The 20,422-nt window shown below is 52.1% G+C and overlaps 1 protein-coding gene across 2 annotated transcripts in view; it reads right to left on the reverse strand.

Annotated features, from left to right (window-relative positions):
• Positions 1-874: 874 nt before the first annotated feature.
• The window catches only part of MLKL (mixed lineage kinase domain like pseudokinase), a 28,495-nt gene continuing 8,947 nt past the window's right edge, over positions 875-20,422 (reverse strand). The window contains exons 2-11 of one of the 2 annotated variants that reach the window (XM_075576614.1): positions 19,291-19,744; positions 18,219-18,329; positions 17,414-17,576; positions 17,161-17,258; positions 16,694-16,829; positions 10,401-10,485; positions 8,696-8,844; positions 5,346-5,395; positions 3,894-4,046; positions 875-2,138 (exon numbers count right to left, since the gene is read on the reverse strand). In XM_075576614.1, the coding sequence (XP_075432729.1) occupies positions 2,071-2,138; positions 3,894-4,046; positions 5,346-5,395; positions 8,696-8,844; positions 10,401-10,485; positions 16,694-16,829; positions 17,161-17,258; positions 17,414-17,576; positions 18,219-18,329; positions 19,291-19,741 (1,464 nt within the window). In that variant the 5' untranslated portion in view covers positions 19,742-19,744 and the 3' untranslated portion in view covers positions 875-2,070. Of the gene's footprint in view, positions 2,139-3,893; positions 4,047-5,345; positions 5,396-8,695; positions 8,845-10,400; positions 10,486-16,693; positions 16,830-17,160; positions 17,259-17,413; positions 17,577-18,218; positions 18,330-19,290; positions 19,745-20,422 lie in introns of those variants that run through there. The other variant, XM_075576615.1, reaches the window with a different exon arrangement.

The following is a 20,422-nucleotide window of genomic DNA, read 5'->3' on the forward strand; positions in this document are numbered from 1 at the left end:
GTAACTGCAATGGGAACTTCTTTAAGTGACAAGAAACTGGGTCCCGTCCCCTAGGACTTTGACGAATACCGGGAGCATAATGCCAGAACTTGGAGGTATACAAAGGCAATTCCACGCCATTGCTGTGCTGCATTGCTCAGCTCACTCATGGGAACTAGTGGTTAAGGCAGCGCTGCGCAATCTTTCCTGCTCGCGCCCCCCAGTTTGCGCACCGCTGGGTTAAGGTATAGTGGTACTAAGGGAGTGGTACTAGGGGACCAATCTTCTCGTCACTCCCACAGTACAAATACTTTTTTGTTGTTTACAAAAACCATACATTTCCACTTTATTTTTTAAGGGAAGAGGATTTCTTAGTACACATCTCCCCCCTCCTTACTTTTCAAGTATAAATATAGCTTACATCCTATTAAAATAGAAAGCCCGAAGAGCTCCGTCCTGAGATTTAATAAATGTGGATCATTTTTGTAATCTGGTCCAGTACCATGGTTATTTGTTTCTAAACCACGTTGTCAACTGGTGGTAAAATAATATATTGAGACACAATGAACAAGAGAATGCTGTGTAGTATGAAATATGTAGAAGGAAAATGATCACTACATATGTTTGTAATATCTTTAAAGGCAGCAGCTACATGTAACACTCTCCTCGGGACACCCCAGCCTTACCATGTTTTGGGACGATCAAACCAATCACACAAGGTAACCCCTAACAAGATAAATACATACATGTGTTCTTGGTAATTAACGGACTGTTTCCATAACTTGGTCTGGCTGGGAGAGGGTTGAGAAACCCTGGTTTTGCAATGACAAGCTTTTGGGAGCTAAGTATATGTATTGAATGTTCTTGTACCTGCATCAGACACCACCACATGTAAGACTAGATAATTCCTTTTTATTTTTTTATTTTTATGTATTTGTGTGTTCAAAAAAATAAATAAAAAAAAAGCTCAATACATGCTCATCACCTGCGACCGAATGAGGAGAGAATGTTCCATCCTGATGGATGGTCAATCAAGAAAAAGTAATATTTTAGTGTTACTTATCTCATTCTGGGCTCCTTACAGTATATTTAAGTATATTTAAGAAGCGCTGTCCTGGTCTCTGAAAGTAGCGACCGGGGTTACTGAGTTTTTTGTTTATACTTTGGGGGATTTCGATATATCCATTTGGGGATAGGGATACAAAATAATAAACTGGCAACGCAAACGTTGTTATTTCCCGGCTTCTGCGCCAAATATGAGTAACTAATAACCAAAAGGAGGTAAAAGGTTTCTTACATAATAATAGTTTTTTCTTGGGCTAAGGCCATACAACCTTCGCCCCCGCGCGGAAGCCTGCGAAGGCTGTGATGTCACCCGCGTGAAGCGGGTGCGTTTTCCGTCCATGGTGTACTCGCGTCACAGAGCTGGTTCGACCTCATTGGGTGATTTGTCGCGCCCAAAAAAAATCAGTTTGAACTGATTTCTTGCGCAACGCGCCCCTCCTGCTTGCGCCCACGCACATCCGCGCTGTCTATGGGCGCGATCAACGCCTTTATGCAACGCGATCGCGCCCCACGCGGACACCTCAGCGCAGTCTGCAGCATTATGGACCTGCCCTTATTTAGCACTGGTACAGTATCTTCTCTCCTTACCTCTCTCTCCTTAACATAATTATCACTAACGGCCATCATAGTTAATGCGCTGCTCTTTCTGGCTAAAACCAGAACTTAATATTACGCTATTGGACTGTGAAGATCCACGATAAGTAAGGCGCTGGTTAACGTCACGAAGCTTACAGTATGTGGATCTGGCCCCAAGAATTCATTCTTATGCGGCTGAACGTTCCATTTATTGCTTCGTGTATTTCAATATTTTCTGATTTCGAGGATTCACAGAGCGGTCCTTACTTCTGGGGTGATAATATGGCAGCGGGCATTATTCTCAGGATACGGTCATATTACAAATGGAAACATCCTGGAATCAACAGAATCTGAAACCCCGAAACTAGAGATTCTAAAGTTTTTTGGAGCAATTTTGCTGTTGAAATAACAGAGATACTGCAATTAGCTTCAAATACTGTACTATTGGGACTAGGTCTCAACTGAGACTTTTTTTGGCTCGGGCTGGTTCCGATGAGATATCAGCAGATCCACAATAACTGTAAGAGAACAAGAAAAATTGCATTTAGTGAAACACTCAAGTCACTGCCATCCCACGGGCAGTACAAAGGACTCGGGGCATCCCTTAAGGTTGGAGGAAAGGAGATTTCACCAGCAACAAAGGAAAGGGTTCTTTACAGTAAGGGCAGTTACAGTGTGGGATTCATTACCCATGGAGACTGTGATGGCAGATACAATAGAGATGTTCAAAAAAAGTAGGACCACTTTTTAGAAAGGAAAGGTATACAGGGATATCCCAAATAAGTAAACATGGGAAGGATGTTGATCCAGGGAATGATCTGATTGCAAATATTTGGAGTCGGGAAGGAATTTATTTTTCCCCTTATGAGATATCATTAGATGATATGTCACTGGGGTTTTGTGTTTGCCTTCCTCTGGATCAATATACTGTAAGTACGGATATAGGATAAAGTATCTGTCGTCTAAATTTAGCATAGGTTGATGCTAAATGGATGTATATCTTTTTTTCAACCTCATCTACTATGTAACTATGTAACTATGTAACTATGTAAGTCTGTTTACTAGCCAAACTGAACACATAGAAAGGGAATTTACTGCAATTTCCTTCAAAAATGAGGATACAGTAAACGGTTATGGTGAAAAGGGCTATATTTACTAAGCGGTGCTACTTCACAAGCCACCCGTCAGCCCCGGAAGACACCTCACAGCAGTGGTTCCCAACTCCAGTCCTCAAGACAGGTCAGGTTTTAAGGATATGTCTGCTTCAGCACAGGTGGTGCAACCAAACTGAGTCACTGATTGAGCCACCTGTGCTGGAGTCGGGATAGCCTGGAACCCTGACCTGTTGGGGTTCTTGATGGTTGGCATTGGGAACCCCGGCTTTGCAGCGTTTTTGAGTGAATGGGCCACAATGTGTCTTCTGGATTCGGAAGGTGTTTTATGCAGGCGCTAGAGATGGGAGATCTCTTGGGGTGCATTTGGATCCGCTTTGGGTCGGCCAGTTCATTTGGTCCACGGTTCAGTCTCAAAAAGGCAAAGCCGCCGTTTCCTTTTATTTTAGAGAGCAATTTGAAATCCGTGGTCGGATTGTTACAAATCTGGACACGGATAAATCTGCGGGGCGGCGTCTCGCTCCCTCCGTGGATTAATCAGTGTGTGGATTTGTAACAATCTGGCCACAGATTCTTGAATCCGTGGATCCTATTCTTCCAAAAACAATCCGGATTGTATCCAATAGCAGATATGGATTGATCCGCACAGATGTTCACCCATCTCCGAGTAGTACTGGCTACCAAACATGGTCCAAAATGGGATACTTTGGCAGGCTAATGAGAAAAACATTTTCTTATGAGGAAGATGCCATAAGACTCAATGGCTACAACTAATTTATTGTAGATTGGTGATCCTAGTAAAGTCTAAGAAGACAAATCATTTTCTAAGGCGGGGGCTCCTGTGACCGTCTCGTCAGCAAATCATTATTTCACTAGTTCAGTTTTTTTTATTCATATTTCATCTATAATGTAAAGGTTTCACTTGGTAAATTAATTCTATATTCAGTGATGCGGCAGCTTTAATATCCACATGGCCTATCGCAGAGCATTTAAATAACAATGTTATATGTAAACCCAGAAATAGCTCAGCCACGGTGGGATTAAGAATGTAGAGTTTGGGATTAGGATTAATATAGGGCATTGGATTAACAATATAGGGACAGCCCTTCCCCACTATCAGCTGATATGCCCCCTCTCTCCATCCCCCTTGATTCTCCATACCTCCAGCAGAGGGGCGTTCAGTAGGGTCCACGGCCCGGCTCCTCTTGATGAGGTCACTCAGGATAGGGGGGCAGTCTGCAGGGAGGCCAGTGTCCACCTCTACACACACCCTCTTGTATATGTCATCCGGCTTCAACTCAGAGAGAGACTGGCCTATAGGTACATAAACACATTCATTATACAGAGCTTTAGTCTGCTCTACCCAATCAAATGAGCAGTCACATCCATTATAATGTTTAACATTTATTTATAAAGCCAACGTGTGTGTATACATACATGTATCATCCGTAATATATATATATTTAAAGTTTCTTGGGTGACTGGGAGGGGGGGGCGTGTTAGCTGGGTGGGTAACTCCTTTCCACCCCATTATTATGTCAACTACATGGCTAAGGCTGGGCAAACTTGCTCATACTACTTAATGTGTTTGTTTCATCCGATGTTTAACACTGATAGGTATATACCGGTAAGGAGAGCCAGGGAGAGAAAGGGGAAAGGGAGAGGGGGGGAGGATAGAGGAGAGGGGGGTTAAGGGAGATGATGGGGGCGGAAGAGAGAGATGGGGGGGGAGAGGGAGAGAGGGGGGGGAAGAAAAGCATGGGAGAAAGAGAGGAGGGGCAGTGGGAGAGAGAAAAGGAGGGGGAGGGAGACCATTTACTGGGAAGGTCCAGATGCCTGAGTGAGTGATCTAAGGCCGGGGCCATACAGAGTTCAGCAGAGCGGAGGCGCGCTGACGCTGAGGCTCGCCTGCTGAAGTCAGCGTGATTCCATGGACTTGCAGACGAGCCAGCGTGCGCGAAGGGAGCCGGAGGCGGGGCAGTGACGTCGCTGGGCCAATCGCCCGCGACGCACTGACGCCTAAGGCTGCGTCCATAGAAGGACAAGCAGCGCTGAGCCGTGCGGACGCTCCGCGCTGAGCCCCTGCATCCTCAATGAGGATGCCTTGAGAGGGGGCTCACGCAAGCGTCCGCAGGCGTGCTGAGGCTTTGGAGTTTTCAGCCGACAGCCAAGCTGTTTTTCAGCGCGCTGTCGGCTGAAAACATCCAATCAGCCTGAAGCAGCGTCAACATCACGGCGCCGTGACGTCGACGTCAGTGCGTTGCGGGCGATTGGGGCAGCGACGTCACTGCCCCGCCTCCAACCACCTCCCCCCGGCTCCCTTCGCGCACGCTGCTGAACCCTGTATGGCGCCGGCCTTAGTTGTATCAAGAACAGGCTGTTGTAATTGAGCATGTGATGTAAGCAAAGCAATGCATTTTGGCCTCTGGCAGTGAAGGAATTAAAATAAAATATTTTCGTGACAAATGCTTGTTTATGATAAATAAACCACTGTGGGACTGCAGCAAACGTTAAATCTTTCCCAGCATCCTTTAGGAATTGTAGCTAAGCTCCGTCTTTGCACAGTGTGGAGAACTGGGGTTAGCCCAGGACCCTGCAGGGAGTAGGACTTGCCTTGTAATGGTGTTATTCCGCTAGCAATCTCCCAAAACACAATTCCCAGACTGAAAGCACAAAGACAGACAAAGGAATTCGTTACATAAGCAACATGTTAAAAGGAACGTTGCATATTTAGTGGGTAATTGCTTCTAACCTGCTCAGAAAATGAACATGATGAACTGCACAGCGATACTGTATGAACTTATACAGGGGGTATGTTTATTTCCAGAGAGGTAGAAGCTTCCCAGCCACTACTCACCTCACCCGTCTAATTGAAATACAGGTATGTGACGGAGTGAAGAAGTTAACACCCTCACTCTTCCAGGCCCAGGAAGACCACAGCCTAGTTTTCAGGTCTGATAAAGCGGAGTTTAAATGGCGCTGTTTAGTGTTCCAGAACCAGCAGGGAAGCAGGTTCCCACAGGGTCTGTCTGGGAATAGCTGGGACTCACACCCAGTTCCAGAACCAGCAGAGAAGCAGGTTCCCACAGGGTCTGTCTGGGAATAGCTGGGATTCACACCCAGTTCCAGAACCAGCAGGGAAGCAGGTTCCCACAGGGTCTGTCTGGGAATAGCTGGGACTCACACCCAGTTCCAGAACCAGCAGGGAAGCAGGTTCCCACAGGGTCTGTCTGGGAATAGCTGGGACTCACACCCAGTTCCAGAACCAGCAGGGAAGCAGGTTCCCACAGGGTCTGTCTGGGAATAGCTGGGACTCACACCCAGTTCCAGAACCAGCAGAGAAGCAGGTTCCCACAGGGTCTGTCTGGGAATAGCTGGGATTCACACCCAGTTCCAGAACCAGCAGGGAAGCAGGTTCCCACAGGGTCTGTCTGGGAATAGCTATGACTCACACCCAGTTCCAGAACCAGCAGGGAAGCAGGTTCCCACAGGGTCTGTCTGGGAATAGCTGTGACTCACACCCAGTTCCAGAACCAGCAGGGAAGCAGGTTCCCACAGGGTCTGTCTGGGAATAGCTGGGACTCACACCCAGTTCCAGAACCAGCAGGGAAGCAGGTTCCCACAGGGTCTGTCTGGAAATAGCTGTGACTCACACCCAGTTCCAGAACCAGCAGGGAAGCAGGTTCCCACAGGGTCTGTCTGGGAATAGCTGGGACTCACACCCAGTTCCAGAACCAGCAGGGAAGCAGGTTCCCACAGGGTCTGTCTGGGAATAGCTGGGACTCACACCCAGTTCCAGAACCAGCAGGGAAGCAGGTTCCCACAGGGTCTGTCTGGGAATAGCTGGGACTCACACCCAGTTCGAGAACCAGCAGGGAAGCAGGTTCCCACAGGGTCTGTCTGGGAATAGCTGGGACTCACACCCAGTTCCAGAACCAGCAGGGAAGCAGGTTCCCACAGGGTCTGTCTGGGAATAGCTGGGACTCACACCCAGTTCCAGAACCAGCAGGGAAGCAGGTTCCCACAGGGTCTGTCTGAGAATAGCTGGGACTCACACCCAGTTCCAGAACCAGCAGGGAAGCAGGTTCCCACAGGGTCTGTCTGGGAATAGCTGTGACTCACACCCAGTTCCAGAACCAGCAGGGAAGCAGGTTCCCACAGGGTCTGTCTGGGAATAGCTGTGACTCACACCCAGTTCCAGAACCAGCAGGGAAGCAGGTTCCCACAGGGTCTGTCTGGGAATAGCTGTGACTCACACCCAGTTCCAGAACCAGCAGAGAAGCAGGTTCCCACAGGGTCTGTCTGGGAATAGCTGGGACTCACACCCAGTTCCAGAACCAGCAGGGAAGCAGGTTCCCACAGGGTCTGTCTGGGAATAGCTGGGACTCACACCCAGTTCCAGAACCAGCAGGGAAGCAGGTTCCCACAGGGTCTGTCTGGGAATAGCTGGGACTCACACCCAGTTCCAGAACCAGCAGGGAAGCAGGTTCCCACAGGGTCTGTCTGGGAATAGCTGGGACTCACACCCAGTTCCAGAACCAGCAGGGAAGCAGGTTCCCACAGGGTCTGTCTGAGAATAGCTGGGACTCACACCCAGTTCCAGAACCAGCAGGGAAGCAGGTTCCCACAGGGTCTGTCTGGGAATAGCTGGGACTCACACCCAGTTCCAGAACCAGCAGGGAAGCAGGTTCCCACAGGGTCTGTCTGGGAATAGCTGTGACTCACACCCAGTTCCAGAACCAGCAGGGAAGCAGGTTCCCACAGGGTCTGTCTGGGAATAGCTGTGACTCACACCCAGTTCCAGAACCAGCAGGGAAGCAGGTTCCCACAGGGTCTGTCTGGGAATAGCTGGGACTCACACCCAGTTCCAGAACCAGCAGGGAAGCAGGTTCCCACAGGGTCTGTCTGGGAATAGCTGGGACTCACACCCAGTTCCAGACCAGCAGGGAAGCAGGTTCCCACAGGGTCTGTCTGGGAATAGCTGGGACTCACACCCAGTTCCAGAACCAGCAGGGAAGCAGGTTCCCACAGGGTCTGTCTGGGAATAGCTGGGACTCACACCCAGTTCCAGAACCAGCAGGGAAGCAGGTTCCCACAGGGTCTGTCTGGGAATAGCTGGGACTCACACCCAGTTCCAGAACCAGCAGGGAAGCAGGTTCCCACAGGGTCTGTCTGGGAATAGCTGGGACTCACACCCAGTTCCAGAACCAGCAGGGAAGCAGGTTCCCACAGGGTCTGTCTGGGAATAGCTGGGACTCACACCCAGTTCCAGAACCAAGAGTTCCCAACCTGCAAGTGCACAGAGCTTCACAAGCCTGCTAGGAAACAGGGTTTCAGTTTGCAGAAGGATTGGCTGGTAACAGCTGGCACTCACACCCAGCACTAAAGGACATTTTATGTTTCAGACGTATGTTGTTTGCTGTCTGACTGTTGTACTGTCGAAGAAATTTGAAGCCTGTTTTTTCAATTATTGGAAGGCAGCAGGCACACGTTAAATTGAAGAAAAAGTTTATTTATTGAATATACATATGTATCCATTAGCACCACTACTAACTTGTTCCAGTACAGTGAGTAATAGGAGTGCAAGCTCTAAAACCATTTATTTTAAGTAGCTTGTTTTCCCAATCTATGATATAAAGTCCTTTATTTTGGCGAGAAACAACTGTGAGAGGACTCCTCACTCACCCAACATTTCACAAGGTTTCAAGAACTAATTTCTGGATCTTACAATATTGGTATAAAATAATAATAAAGTCCAAATGTTTGGTTTTTTTATTGAATAATAAATTGTATAGTTCCAAAGTATTTTACAATTAAATTGTAGCATTATTCCTGCAGCAGTCTCTGAGATTATGGAATGCTTATTACCCAAATAAATTAATCTGAATCTGGTACATTCAAGTCCAACACCTTAACTACACCTCCTAACAGACCAATGCTTCATGGTGTTAGCCCGCACTGACCTGTAAATCTCGCTGTGCTTGTTGTATGCATTAATGTCGCCTGATGTCTCAGGGGCGATGTAAGCCCAGTCGCTAATCTCATTCCGCTTCTCCACATTGGAGCTTCTCCTCATGGAGGTCTCTGTCTTAGAGAGCTCGAACCCGGCCAGCTGAGGAGAGAATGAGAAGATAGGGCAGTGATTGAGAAACCCTCAGGGTCTGTGAGGTTTCTCCGAGGGATTCACCAAAAGAAAAACATGTAGAAGGTGGATCCCAGATAGTTCTTGAGAAGTGTGGGGACTACACACTTTATTAGGCACTATATTTCCCCTTTAATATAGGCGATATAGCAGTCACAGCATGAGCTTCCAAATTCACTCCCCACAATGCTTTACATTTGAGTAGGCAATTAAATGTATTCATTAGGGCTTCGCAGAACAAATAATTTCTAGCAGGGGGTGCACAGTGTAAAACAGGTTGGAAACCACTGAATTATGGTCACCATCAAGCATCGGGCTTCCAATCCGGCTTGTGTAGTGCTCATTCCCTGTAGTACTTTATGTCATTTAGCATTTGGATTGTCCCATACCCAAGGCGAAAGCCTTGGAAGATGTTTTGGGGCTGTACACTGGAAAAGTCTCCCTATTTATCATGCATACTCAACCTGCTCCTTGAAGTCCTCCTTTTCCCATTTCAATCATAGCTGCGGTTCTCAGTGTCTCTTGTTCAATATGCTGGAGAAGACTTTAATTTCAATTCTCCAGCACTGGGAAGGAGCTTCTCAGCATGTTGAATAGAGGTCAAAGAGTTATAAGGCCAACTAGCATGTTGGCCTTTCAGGATGTTCAGTGAATGGGATAGGAGCGCCCTAGGTGTAAAGGCTGATTATTTAAGTTATTCAGAAGTACAGATGTAACGTGACATTGTTCCCCCAGATAGCACAACATATCCACTTTATGAAGCCGTATATCACCGTTTCACAGGAAGAATGAAACCTGCTACATGGCGCCATGAGTGTTGGATGCAAGAATGGTGGGCGGGAGAGAGTGGTGGAGATGGAGGCAAACTCAAAGACCTAAAGAGGGAAAGTGAGACCTAAAGAGGGAAAGTGACAGCGGGGAAGAGGACGCGGAATCGCAGCGAGAGAAAGGGCTAAAGCGACGTTCATGAACAAGCTCCCAGGTATCTATTGTACTGGTACCTGAAGCGACAGCATTACAGTGCCAGGCTTGAGCCCTTCCATGACTCCGATGAGTAACGTAACATAAGGACGTTTATCTGTATGAATTTACAGATGAGTAATATACTACACTATAGCGTTCCTGTTCCTACGTTCGAGTGGGAAGCTCTTCTGAAAAGCAGAATGGGAGGTCTGGAGTAACAAGACTTGGAATTCCTATGGGATCATATACCCCCAATTACTGTGGTATTTTTAGTATAAATTAGTATAATTAAAAATTCTACTATACAGGCAATGGACAATTGAAAAACAGATGTTGCCTGTACACCGGTCACCGGGATAAAAGCATAACCCAGTACAAGTCAAATTATAACAGACTTTGTATATGATTCAATTGAAATGTTACATCAGTATATAATTTGTGATGTATAACCACATATCAGACATCTGGACACTTAGGAACAGAAAGAGATGGAGGATATCAGAGGCATTTGAAAAGTAGTAGCAGGAGGTTAGATAGACGGAAGATAAGAGTGTCTTAGGTACCTTTACACAGTATCTCCCATCCACTAGGAACTTGGAACTGCTCAGACTCCCATGCAGAATGGCTTTACTCTCCGTCTGATGCAACCTGCAGTATATGTAATAGAATGAGGAACGCCTAATAATAATACAGAAGTGATACCTGATAAAGAAAGTATGATACATTCTCTTATATAGCAATACTTTATATGTTCCTTGATAAAGAGACATGCAGATCCTCACTTGAGTTCCTTCAGTTTTCTATATTATTTATTTACTAGCTGAGAGACCCGGCGTTGCCCGGGATGTAAATGCGTAATAGGTAGTATTATTTATAAATCGTGGAACAATAGGTGACTGTTTGTTGTAAAGGTTGGATAATAATATTGAAAAGAAAGATGGAAGAAAATGTAATACGATGTTGTATAAAAATGGTTTATTGTAACCACACCACAGTACAATGTATATTTTGGTGGCATAAGTGATGTAAAAATCTGAGTCGTGTGTCCTGCTAGGGTGTGAGGCGGCGGGTGGCGCGTGGGTTGTGAGTGCTGTGTGCGAGTGGGGGTCCTGCTAGGGTGTGAGGCGGCGGGTGGTGCGTGGGTTGTGAGTGCTGTCTGTGAGTGGGGGTCCTGCAAGGGTGTGAGGCGGCGGCTGGCGCGTGGGTTGTGAGTGCTGTCTGTGAGTGGGGGTCCTGCTAGGGTGTGAGGCGGTGGGTCAGTGATGTCGGTGCGTAGGGGCGGGAGGCAGCAGGTGTGTGTGGCGGCAGGTATGTGTCGAGTGTGGCGGGTGTCTGTTGAGTGCGTGCAGCGGCTGTGAGGCGGTGGGTGAAAGGCAGAGGCGGCCGGAGTAAGGGCGGGTGAAAGGCAGAGGCGGGGGTGGGGAGGCGGTAAGGCGGGCATGAAGGCGAAGGGCGGCGGGAAGGGGAGGAGGGGGTGGAGGAGGGGGGCAAGGGGTGGAGGAGGGGGGCAAGGGGTGGAGGAGGGGGGCAAGGGGTGGAGGAGGGGGGAAGGGTTAGAGGAGGGGGGAAGGGTTAGAGGAGGGGGGGGGAAAGGGTTAGAGGGGGGGGGGAAAAGGGTTAGAGGAGGGGGGGGGGAGGGTTAGAGGAGGGGGGGGGAGGGTTAGAGGAGGGGGGGGAAGGGTTAGAGGAGGGGGGGGGAAGGGTTAGAGGAGGGGGGGAAGGGTTAGAGGAGGGGGGGAAGGGTTAGAGATGGGGGGGAAGGGTTAGAGGAGGGGGTGGAAGTGTGGGAGGGGGTGGGAGGGGAAAGGGGAAAAAGAGGTGGAGGGAAGAGGAGCGGAGGGGGGGGGTGGAAAGGGGAGTGGAGGGGGGGTGAAGGGGAGCGGAGGGGGGGGAAGGGGGGGGAAGGGGAGCGGGGGGGAAGGGGAGAAGTGGTGGGAAGGGGGAGGTGGTGGAAAGGGGGAGAAGGGGGGAGGTGGTGGAAAGGGGGAGAAGGGGGGAGGTGGTGGAAAGGGGGAGAAGGGGGGAGGTGGTGGAAAGGGGGAGAAGGGGGGAGGTGGTGGGAAGGGGGAGAAGGGGGGAGGTGGTGGGAAGGGGGGAGGTGGTGGGAAGGAGGAGGAGGGGGAAAGTGGTGGAAAGGGAGAGAAGGGGGGATGTGGTGGGAAGGGGGAGGAGGGGGAAGGTGGTGGGAAGGGGGAAGGTGGTGGGAAGGGGGAGGAGGGGGGAAGGGGGGGAGGGGGGAGGTGGAGATGGTGGGAAGGGGGGGAGGTGGTGGGAAGGGGGGGGGGTGGTGGGAAGGGGGGGGAGGTGGTGGGAAGGGGGGGAGGTGGTGGAAAGGGGGGGAGGTGGTGGGAAGGGAGAGGAGGTGGGAAGGGGGAGGAGGTGGGAAGGGGGAGGCGGAGGGAAGGCGGGGGGTGGGAGGCGGTGGAAAGGCGGGGGGTGGGAGGAGGTGGGAAGGCGGGGGGTGGGAGGCGGGGGGTGGTAGGCGTGGGATGGCGGGGGGTGGGAGGCGGTGGGAAGGGGGGGGAGGCGGTGGGAAGGGGGGAGGGAGGCGGTGGGAAGGGGGGGGGGGGGCGGAGGGAGGCGGTGGGAAGGGGGGGGGGCAGAGGGAGGCGGTGGGAAGGGGGGGGGGCAGAGGGAGGCGGTGGGAAGGGGGGGGCGGTGGGAGGCGGTGGGAGGGGAGGGGGTGGGAGGCGGTGGGAAGGGGGGGTGGGAGGCGGTGGGAAGGGGGGGAGGCGGTGGGAAGGGGTGGGGGGAGGCAGAGGGAAGGCGGGGGGTGGGAGGCGGTGGGAAGGCGGGGGGTGGGAGGAGGTGGGAAGGCGGGGGATGGCGGGGGGTGGTAGGCGGTGGGATGGCGGGGGTGGGAGGCGGTGGGAAGGGGGGGAGGCGGGGGGGAGGCGGTGGGAAGGGGGGGAGGGAGGCGGTGGGAAGGGGGAGGGAGGCGGTGGGAAGGGGGAGGGAGGCGGTGGGAAGGGGGGGGGCGGAGGGAGGCGGTGGGAAGGGGGGGGGGGCAGGGGGAGGCGGTGGGAAGGGGGGGGGGCGGTGGAAGGGGGGGGGGCGGTGGGAGGCGGTGGGAAGGGGGGGTGGGAGGCGGTGGGAAGGGGGGTGGGAGGCGGTGGGAAGGGGGGGTGGGAGGCGGTGGGAAGGGGGGGTGGGAGGCGGTGGGAAGGGGGGGGAGGCGGTGGGAAGGGGTGGGGGGAGGCGGTGGGAAGGGGGGCTGGGAGGCGGTGGGAAGGGGGGGGGAGGCGGTGGGAAGGGGGGGAAGGGGGAGGCGGTGGGAAGGGGGGAGGCGGTGGGAAGGTGGAGGGAAGGGGGGGGGAGGCGGTGGGAAGGGGGGGAGGCGGTGGGAAGGGGGGGGAGGCGGAGGGGAGGTGAAGGGGGGGGTGGAGGGTAGGTGAAGGTGGGGGGGTGGAGGGGAGGTGGAGGGGGGTGGAGGGGAGGTGAAGGGGGGGGAGTGGAAGGGAGGTGAAGGGGGGGGTGGAAGGGAGGTGAAGGGGGGTGGAAGGGAGGTGAAGGGGGGGGTGGAGGGGAGGTGAAGAGGGGGGGTGAAGGGGGGTGGAGGGGGAGGAAGGGGGGGAAGGGGAGCGGGGGGGAAGGGGAGAAGTGGTGGGAAGGGGAGAAGTGGTGGAAAGGGGGAGAAGGGGGGAGGTGGTGGAAAGGGGGAGAAGGGGGGAGGTGGTGGAAAGGGGGAGAAGGGGGGAGGTGGTGGAAAGGGGGAGAAGGGGGGAGGTGGTGGGAAGGGGGAGAAGGTGGGAGGAAGGAGGAGGAGGGGGAAAGTGGTGGAAAGGGAGAGAAGGGGGGATGTGGTGGGAAGGGGGAGGAGGGGGAAGGTGGTGGGAAGGGGGAAGGTGGTGGGAAGGGGGAGGAGGGGGGAAGGGGGGGAGGGGGGAGGTGGAGATGGTGGGAAGGGGGGAGGTGGTGGGAAGGGGGGGGGTGGTGGGAAGGGGGGGGGGGGTGGGAAGGGGGGGAGGTGGTGGAAAGGGGGGGGAGGTGGTGGAAGGGGGAGGAGGTGGGAAGGGGGAGGAGGTGGGAAGGGGGAGGCGGAGGAAGGCGGGGGGTGGGAGGCGGTGGAAAGGCGGGGGGTGGGAGGAGGTGGGAAGGCGGGGGGTGGGAGGCGGGGGGTGGTAGGCGGTGGATGGCGGGAGGTGGGAGGCGGTGGGAAGGGGGGGGAGGCGGTGGGAAGGGGGGAGGGAGGCGGTGGGAAGGGGGGAGGGAGGCGGTGGGAAGGGGGGGGGGGGGCGCGGAGGGAGGCGGTGGGAAGGGGGGGGGGGCGGAGGGAGGCGGTGGGAAGGGGGGGGGGGCAGAGGGAGGCGGTGGGAAGGGGGGGGGCGGTGGGAGGCGGTGGGAAGGGGGGGTGGGAGGCGGTGGGAAGGGGGGGTGGGAGGCGGTGGGAAGGGGGGGGAGGCGGTGGGAAGGGGTGGGGGGAGGCGGAGGGAAGGCGGGGGGTGGGAGGCGGTGGGAAGGCGGGGGGTGGGAGGAGGTGGAAGGCGGGGGATGGCGGGGGGTGGTAGGCGGTGGGATGGCGGGGGGTGGGAGGCGGTGGGAAGGGGGGGGAGGCGGTGGGAAGGGGGGGAGGGAGGCAGTGGGAAGGGGGAGGGAGGCGGTGGGAAGGGGAGGGAGGCGGTGGGAAGGGGGGGGGGGCGGAGGGAGGCGGTGGGAAGGGGGGGGGGGCAGGGGGAGGCGGTGGGAAGGGGGGGGGCGGTGGGAAGGGGGGGGGGGGCGGTGGGAGGCGGTGGGAAGGGGGGGTGGGAGGCGGTGGGAAGGGGGTGGGAGGCGGTGGGAAGGGGGGGTGGGAGGCGGTGGGAAGGGGGGGTGGGAGGCGGTGGGGGGAGGCAGTGGGAAGGGGGGCTGGGAGGCGGTGGGAAGGGGGGGGGGAGGCGGTGGGAAGGGGGGGAAGGGGGGAGGCGGTGGGAAGGGGGGAGGCGGTGGGAAGGTGGAGGGAAGGGGGGGGGAGGCGGTGGGAAGGGGGGGGAGGCGGTGGGAAGGGGGGGGGAGGCGGAGGGGAGGTGAAGGGGGGGGGTGGAGGGTAGGTGAAGGTGGGGGGGTGGAGGGGAGGTGGAGGGGGGGTGGAGGGGAGGTGAAGGGGGGGGAGTGGAAGGGAGGTGAAGGGGGGGGTGGAAGGGAGGTGAAAGGGAGGTGAAGGGGGGGGGTGGAGGGGAGGTGAAGGGGGGGGGGGTGGAGGGGAGGTGAATGGGGGGTGGAGGGGAGGTGGAGGGGGGGAGGTAAATGGGGAGGTGAAGGGGGGTGGAAGGGAGAAGTGGAGTGAGGGGAGGTGAAAGGGGGTGAGGGGAGCTGATGGGGGGTGAGGGGAGGTGAAGGCCGCTCACTCACCCGTCCGGCAGGTCCCACGTGGATCTGAGGCGGGAGGCAGCGTGTTGTGGCCGCTCTCCCGCTGTGTCCCGGGTGCTCGCTCGCTCCCCCGCTGACTGTAGCGGCGCCGGGGGGGGGGGGGGGGTATCGGGGAGACACTGACACTGGAGGGGAGGTGAAGGGGGGGTAGAGGGGAGGTGAAGGCCGCTCACTCACCCATCCGGCAGGTCCCATGTGGATCTGAGGCGGGAGGCAGCGTGTTGTGGCCGCTCCCCCGCTGTGTCCCGGGCGCCGCCATCTTGGGCACTCGGCGCCGCGAGGCAGCCTGCCTGGCCACTGGCTGTTCCCCGCCGGGGAGGGGTGAGTTGTAGCGCCGGGGAGGGGGGGCATGTATATGTGTGGGGGGGGAGAGGTGGAGTGATATAGAGGGGGGGTCTCGCACGGCCGCTGACACTGGGTGGGTGGGTGGGGGGGGGGGGCGCTGAAGGGGTAATAATAGTGTGTGTGTCCCGCTGACTGTAGCGGCGCCGGGGGAGGGGGGGGTCGGGGTGAAAGCGCGGAGACACGGGGAGAGGAGGAGGTGCGCGCGGGTGCTGCTAACACTGTGAGCCCCGCTAATGTGTGTGTGTGTGTGTGTGTGTGTGTGTGTGTGTCACTGTGTGTGTGTGTCACTGTGTGTGTGTCTGTCACTGTGTGTGTGTGTCCCTGTGTCCCTGTGTGTGTGTGTGTGTGTGTCTGTCAGTCACTGTGTGTGTGTGTGTGTGTGTGTGTGTCTGTGTGTGTGTGTGTCCCCCCCTGTGTGTGTGTGTCCCTGTGTTCCCTGTGTGTGTGTCCCTGTGTTCCCTGTGTGTGTGTGTGTCCCTGTGTGTCCTTTGGCCCGTCACTACGCCTCAGGCCAATGAGAGGTGTGCGGGGGCGGGCGGGCCAAGGGACCAATGAGATTTCCCCTAGGGACACCGGACATCCAGGCAGGCATGCATGCAGGCAGGCAGGCAGGCAAACATACAGTGCTTTCACTAATATAGTATAAGATAAAAATGTTGTTACCAGGAAGTAATACATTGAGCGTTACCTCTCGTTTTCAAGTATGTCCTGGTCATAGAGTTATTATGACAAATACAATGTTACAAATACATAGTTACACTAAGTGAACACATTATATACAAGACATTGCATGCACGGTTAAAGATAATACATGTTATAGGCGTATGTAACAGTTACAGACCAGATTAAAATGTGAGACAGCTTTAGTTTTGAAAGAATTTAGACTGGTGGTGGCGGTAGATTGTTCAACCCACAGAATAATTCCTTCTCTGATAAAAACCCATGAGTTTGGTTATGGTTTGCACACTAGAGAATCTAGATTTTCGAGCGATTCAGAGGAGCTACATTTCCTGGTCATGCCACCAGTGGGTAGATCTATGTTCCTACACACTAAAGACTGCTATCTTTGGCACTATTAAAATGCTCTGTCATGATAATATTTACCTCAATAGAAAAAGCCAAGAGGTGCTCTTTGGACCATGTACAGTTTACATGATACACGTACCTGTACAGAGCCCTTGCAACATCCAATGTCATGCGAACACACAGCTCCCATGGCAGATCCTTCTCTCTGTTCAACAACTGTCTCAGAGTTCCTTTTTCACATAGCTCCATCACCATGGAGTAGCATGGGTTACTACCTGCAACAGTGAGGAGGGAAGGTTTAAAAAGATGGGAGAGAGGAGAGAGAAGAGAGAGAAAAGAGAGAGAGAGTGGAGAGAGAGAGAAGAGAAATTAGGAGAGGAGAGAGAAATTAGGAGGGAAGTGAAGGAAGAGAGCAAGATAGAGGGAGATGAAGCAAAATATACGAAGGGGGTAGAGTCAAATAGAGAAAGTAGTGAGCATGAAATAGTAGGCAAAGAAAAATTGGGAGAAAAGGGAACATTAGCCAGAGATCTGGTGAGAGTACAAAAAGTGGAATAGGCAAACAGGCGAGAGAGCCAATCAGCAATTAAATATTACAATGTTTACCGGAGTTATCTATACAGATGCCGAATAGTCGTAGAATATTCGGACACTCAAATTTCTTCATTGTCTTAATCTCAGACTGAAAGGTTTTCCTTACAAGACTAGAAAAGAGAACACAAATCTGATTGTTATCAGTCGTTTAGGAACATAGGGCGATGTACAGACTAGTCCTTCAAAATAGCTGTACCCCCCGCCCCCCTCTTAGTGACAGTGATCTTTCACAAAGGGACACACTGACAGACAGAAAGTGACTCACTCAGCGTCTCGTAGCAGGCTGCCCTTCAATACTTTGATAGCCACCGGACCCTTGTGGTACTCCCCTCTATACAGGTCATGATTGGGTCGCTGGAGCAGCAGATCTCCACGTGTCAGGTCTGTAGCTCGTATCTCTGTGATGGATTCCCAAGATGGGCCCATTACTGTGAACACCAGAAAATGACAATAACTCTGTCATGCTGAGAAATACCCCATCCAACAGTAATTCAATAGGTGGATCTCACATGTCTCGCTATAGGTAGAAGACAACCTACTGTACTGATGATAGAGGGGATTTTAGTAGTGTTGCACCCCATACCCTAATTAATAAGCACCTAACCCCTTCCAGTGACAGACTCGGATACATCCTAACCCCGCCCGGCATCTGACCAGGGCATGGCGACACAAAATATAGATATATAAAATAGTATTTTTTTAGACATGCAAGAGGTGTAAGGTGTAGGATAAGGCGTAAGATTTATTTATTTATTTATAAAATATTTTACCAGGGAGTAATACATTGAGAGTTACCTCTCGTTTTCAAGTATGTCCTGGGCACAGAGTTAGGACATTTAGGATGAGGCATGGGGTAGGTTGTGAGTTGTAAGATTTAAGCCCTTTAGGATTTGGTGATTACAGAAACTCAGGGCACATGCAAATGGGGCACATTTACAAAGTTTGCGTTGTATGGAGGGTGCCGAAAGGATTTGATGGGCACGGGGGATTTGGGGAGGGTGAACGTGAAATGCATGGAGGTCACTTGAAATAGTTCATGTGTATGTAGGATTTGCTTAGGAGGCACTTACACAAAGAACTTAGAGCTTTGAATGTGGAAAAAAAGTCCTGCACTCCAGCTCCTATATCTTCTACTGCGTCAGTCAGGTGATCCACTTTATCGGCTACTAGTTTGAAGTCAGCTGCATGAACAAACAAAAAAAATGCAAATATTCAGAGGCTACACTCATTCACCTACCACCATTGTGGCATTAGCCAATCAGAATGCTTCACCGTCCAAAGCCCAAGTACGCGACCAATCCGCAGCAAGCGGCTTTCCAAGCATGGAACATTCATACACAGAACACAAACTCCTGCTAATTACACACGGACACGTCCCACCTCATCACACTCAGCAGTCCTTTAGAATATTAGGTGAACTACAGGTTACCAAGAAACTCAACGTACATTTTAATTTGAAATATACACACCTTGGATTATTAATAATAACTATTAATAAGGCTTAAGGATGCAATCCAAGACTGTTTTTATTTTTTTCCATTTTTTTTTTGTATACAGAATTGAAGCAAACGGTCTTTGGAGCTGAACCCCGTTAATTTCAGCTCCGCCGACCCCCTCCTTCCAGAGGTACCTCCGGAGTGGGTGCCGGTAGCCACTCGAGGGTGCCTGTTATGGCTGCTTTTCTAAGCTCCCGGGCCCTGCGGGCCAATAGGAAAACATGACGTCACCTGGAGTGGCTTCCTATTGGCCCATGTGACAAGGGAGCTTTAAACTGCAGAGATATCGGAACCCCTTTGGAAGGCAAGTATCTCTCGAAAGCAGGGGTTTCCTGGAGCTGAAATTACTGGGGTTGAGCTCCGGAGCCCCCCCACCCCCCCCTGCTTCAAACCTGTATTTAACAAAATTCATACAGTGCTATTTTAAGGCAATACAGAGCCCAGTAATATATAAAGTGGTCTTCTCGCATAGGAGTAGGTGTCGTTGTAGCTTATAGCCTGCATTGCAAAGAGTCGAAAATAGGCTAATAAAATTTCCACCCAACAGGAGGCTGCATGTATGTCTGAGACATATAATTGCAGAGTATTTTGGAACTAAAAAAGGTGCTATGTAATTTTATAAAACTGTAGAAAAATGAATACATACATTTCAGGTATTCCCTCAGCTCCTTCAGGTCCTCCTCAATATCTCTCTGGTTTTGCTGCTTCCTGGTGTGTTGATTAAAGTATTTTAGGAATCTCCCCCTATGTTCCACATCCAGTAGGAAAGAGATGGCCTCAGCGGCATCACTTAAACGTTCATTAATGTCATCAAAATCTTCCTTTATGCCATTGGCCTGGATGACCTTTCTCCACCACCCCAGATTGGAGTATTTGGTTACCCATAACTCAGCATTGTTCAAAGTCAGCTGCAACTCTTTCCCAACCTCCTTCAACTCCACGGACATCTGAGGCTGTGTCTTCAACCGCTCAATGGGCACCATCAGGATTTTGATCCTGTTCTTCAGACGTTTGCATTGTTTCTTGTTGGATTTGGCCTGATCACAAAGGCTGTATATAGTCTTGGCAATACCAAAGATAGGCTCCAGACCTTCCATGTTCTAAAAGAGAGGTATCAAGGTATATGAACTATAAGCACACGCACACACAAACATATGTAGCAAGTGCCAACTCTATGGAGAGCTACGGATTGGACGTGGTTTAAGAATATACAGGTATAGCGGGCCTCACTGTTCCCCCAGATACTTCAACATACCCAGACATGCCTCAAAATATCACAGAGTGTTCATAGGAGTTAAAGGTGATGGTGATGCAGAATACAGCAGTATGTAAAAACAAATATAAAAATGGGAACAGTTATGATGGCTACATCTGTGTATGTATGTATGTATATATATATATGTATGTATCAAAACATAAATAATACCGCAATCTAAATCACTAAATAATATGGTAACCAAAAAAACAGAAATAAAGCAAAAATGATACTGCTTCTGGCAGCGTTATTGGGAAAAATAATGAAATGACACGAGAAATAAAGGGGTATCCCAAAATAAGCACTCAGTGTACCAAAATATCAACAGATTTAATTAAAGCCAAAAAATATAAAAATGACAGTTTAAAAAACAACAGGACCTCCAATCGCCCATAAGCTCAATGAGGAATGCAAAGAAACCCCAGCGGTAATCGAAGGGGAAAATGAGCAAAAATGGAGGAGATCACAGGAAATAGTCAGTCGCCAGTGTCAACTATGTGGTTCAGTCTCAGTACTTAATTGT

Source organism: Ascaphus truei, chromosome 19, assembly GCF_040206685.1.
Source record: "Ascaphus truei isolate aAscTru1 chromosome 19, aAscTru1.hap1, whole genome shotgun sequence".
Taxonomy (NCBI): Eukaryota; Metazoa; Chordata; class Amphibia; order Anura; family Ascaphidae; genus Ascaphus; species Ascaphus truei.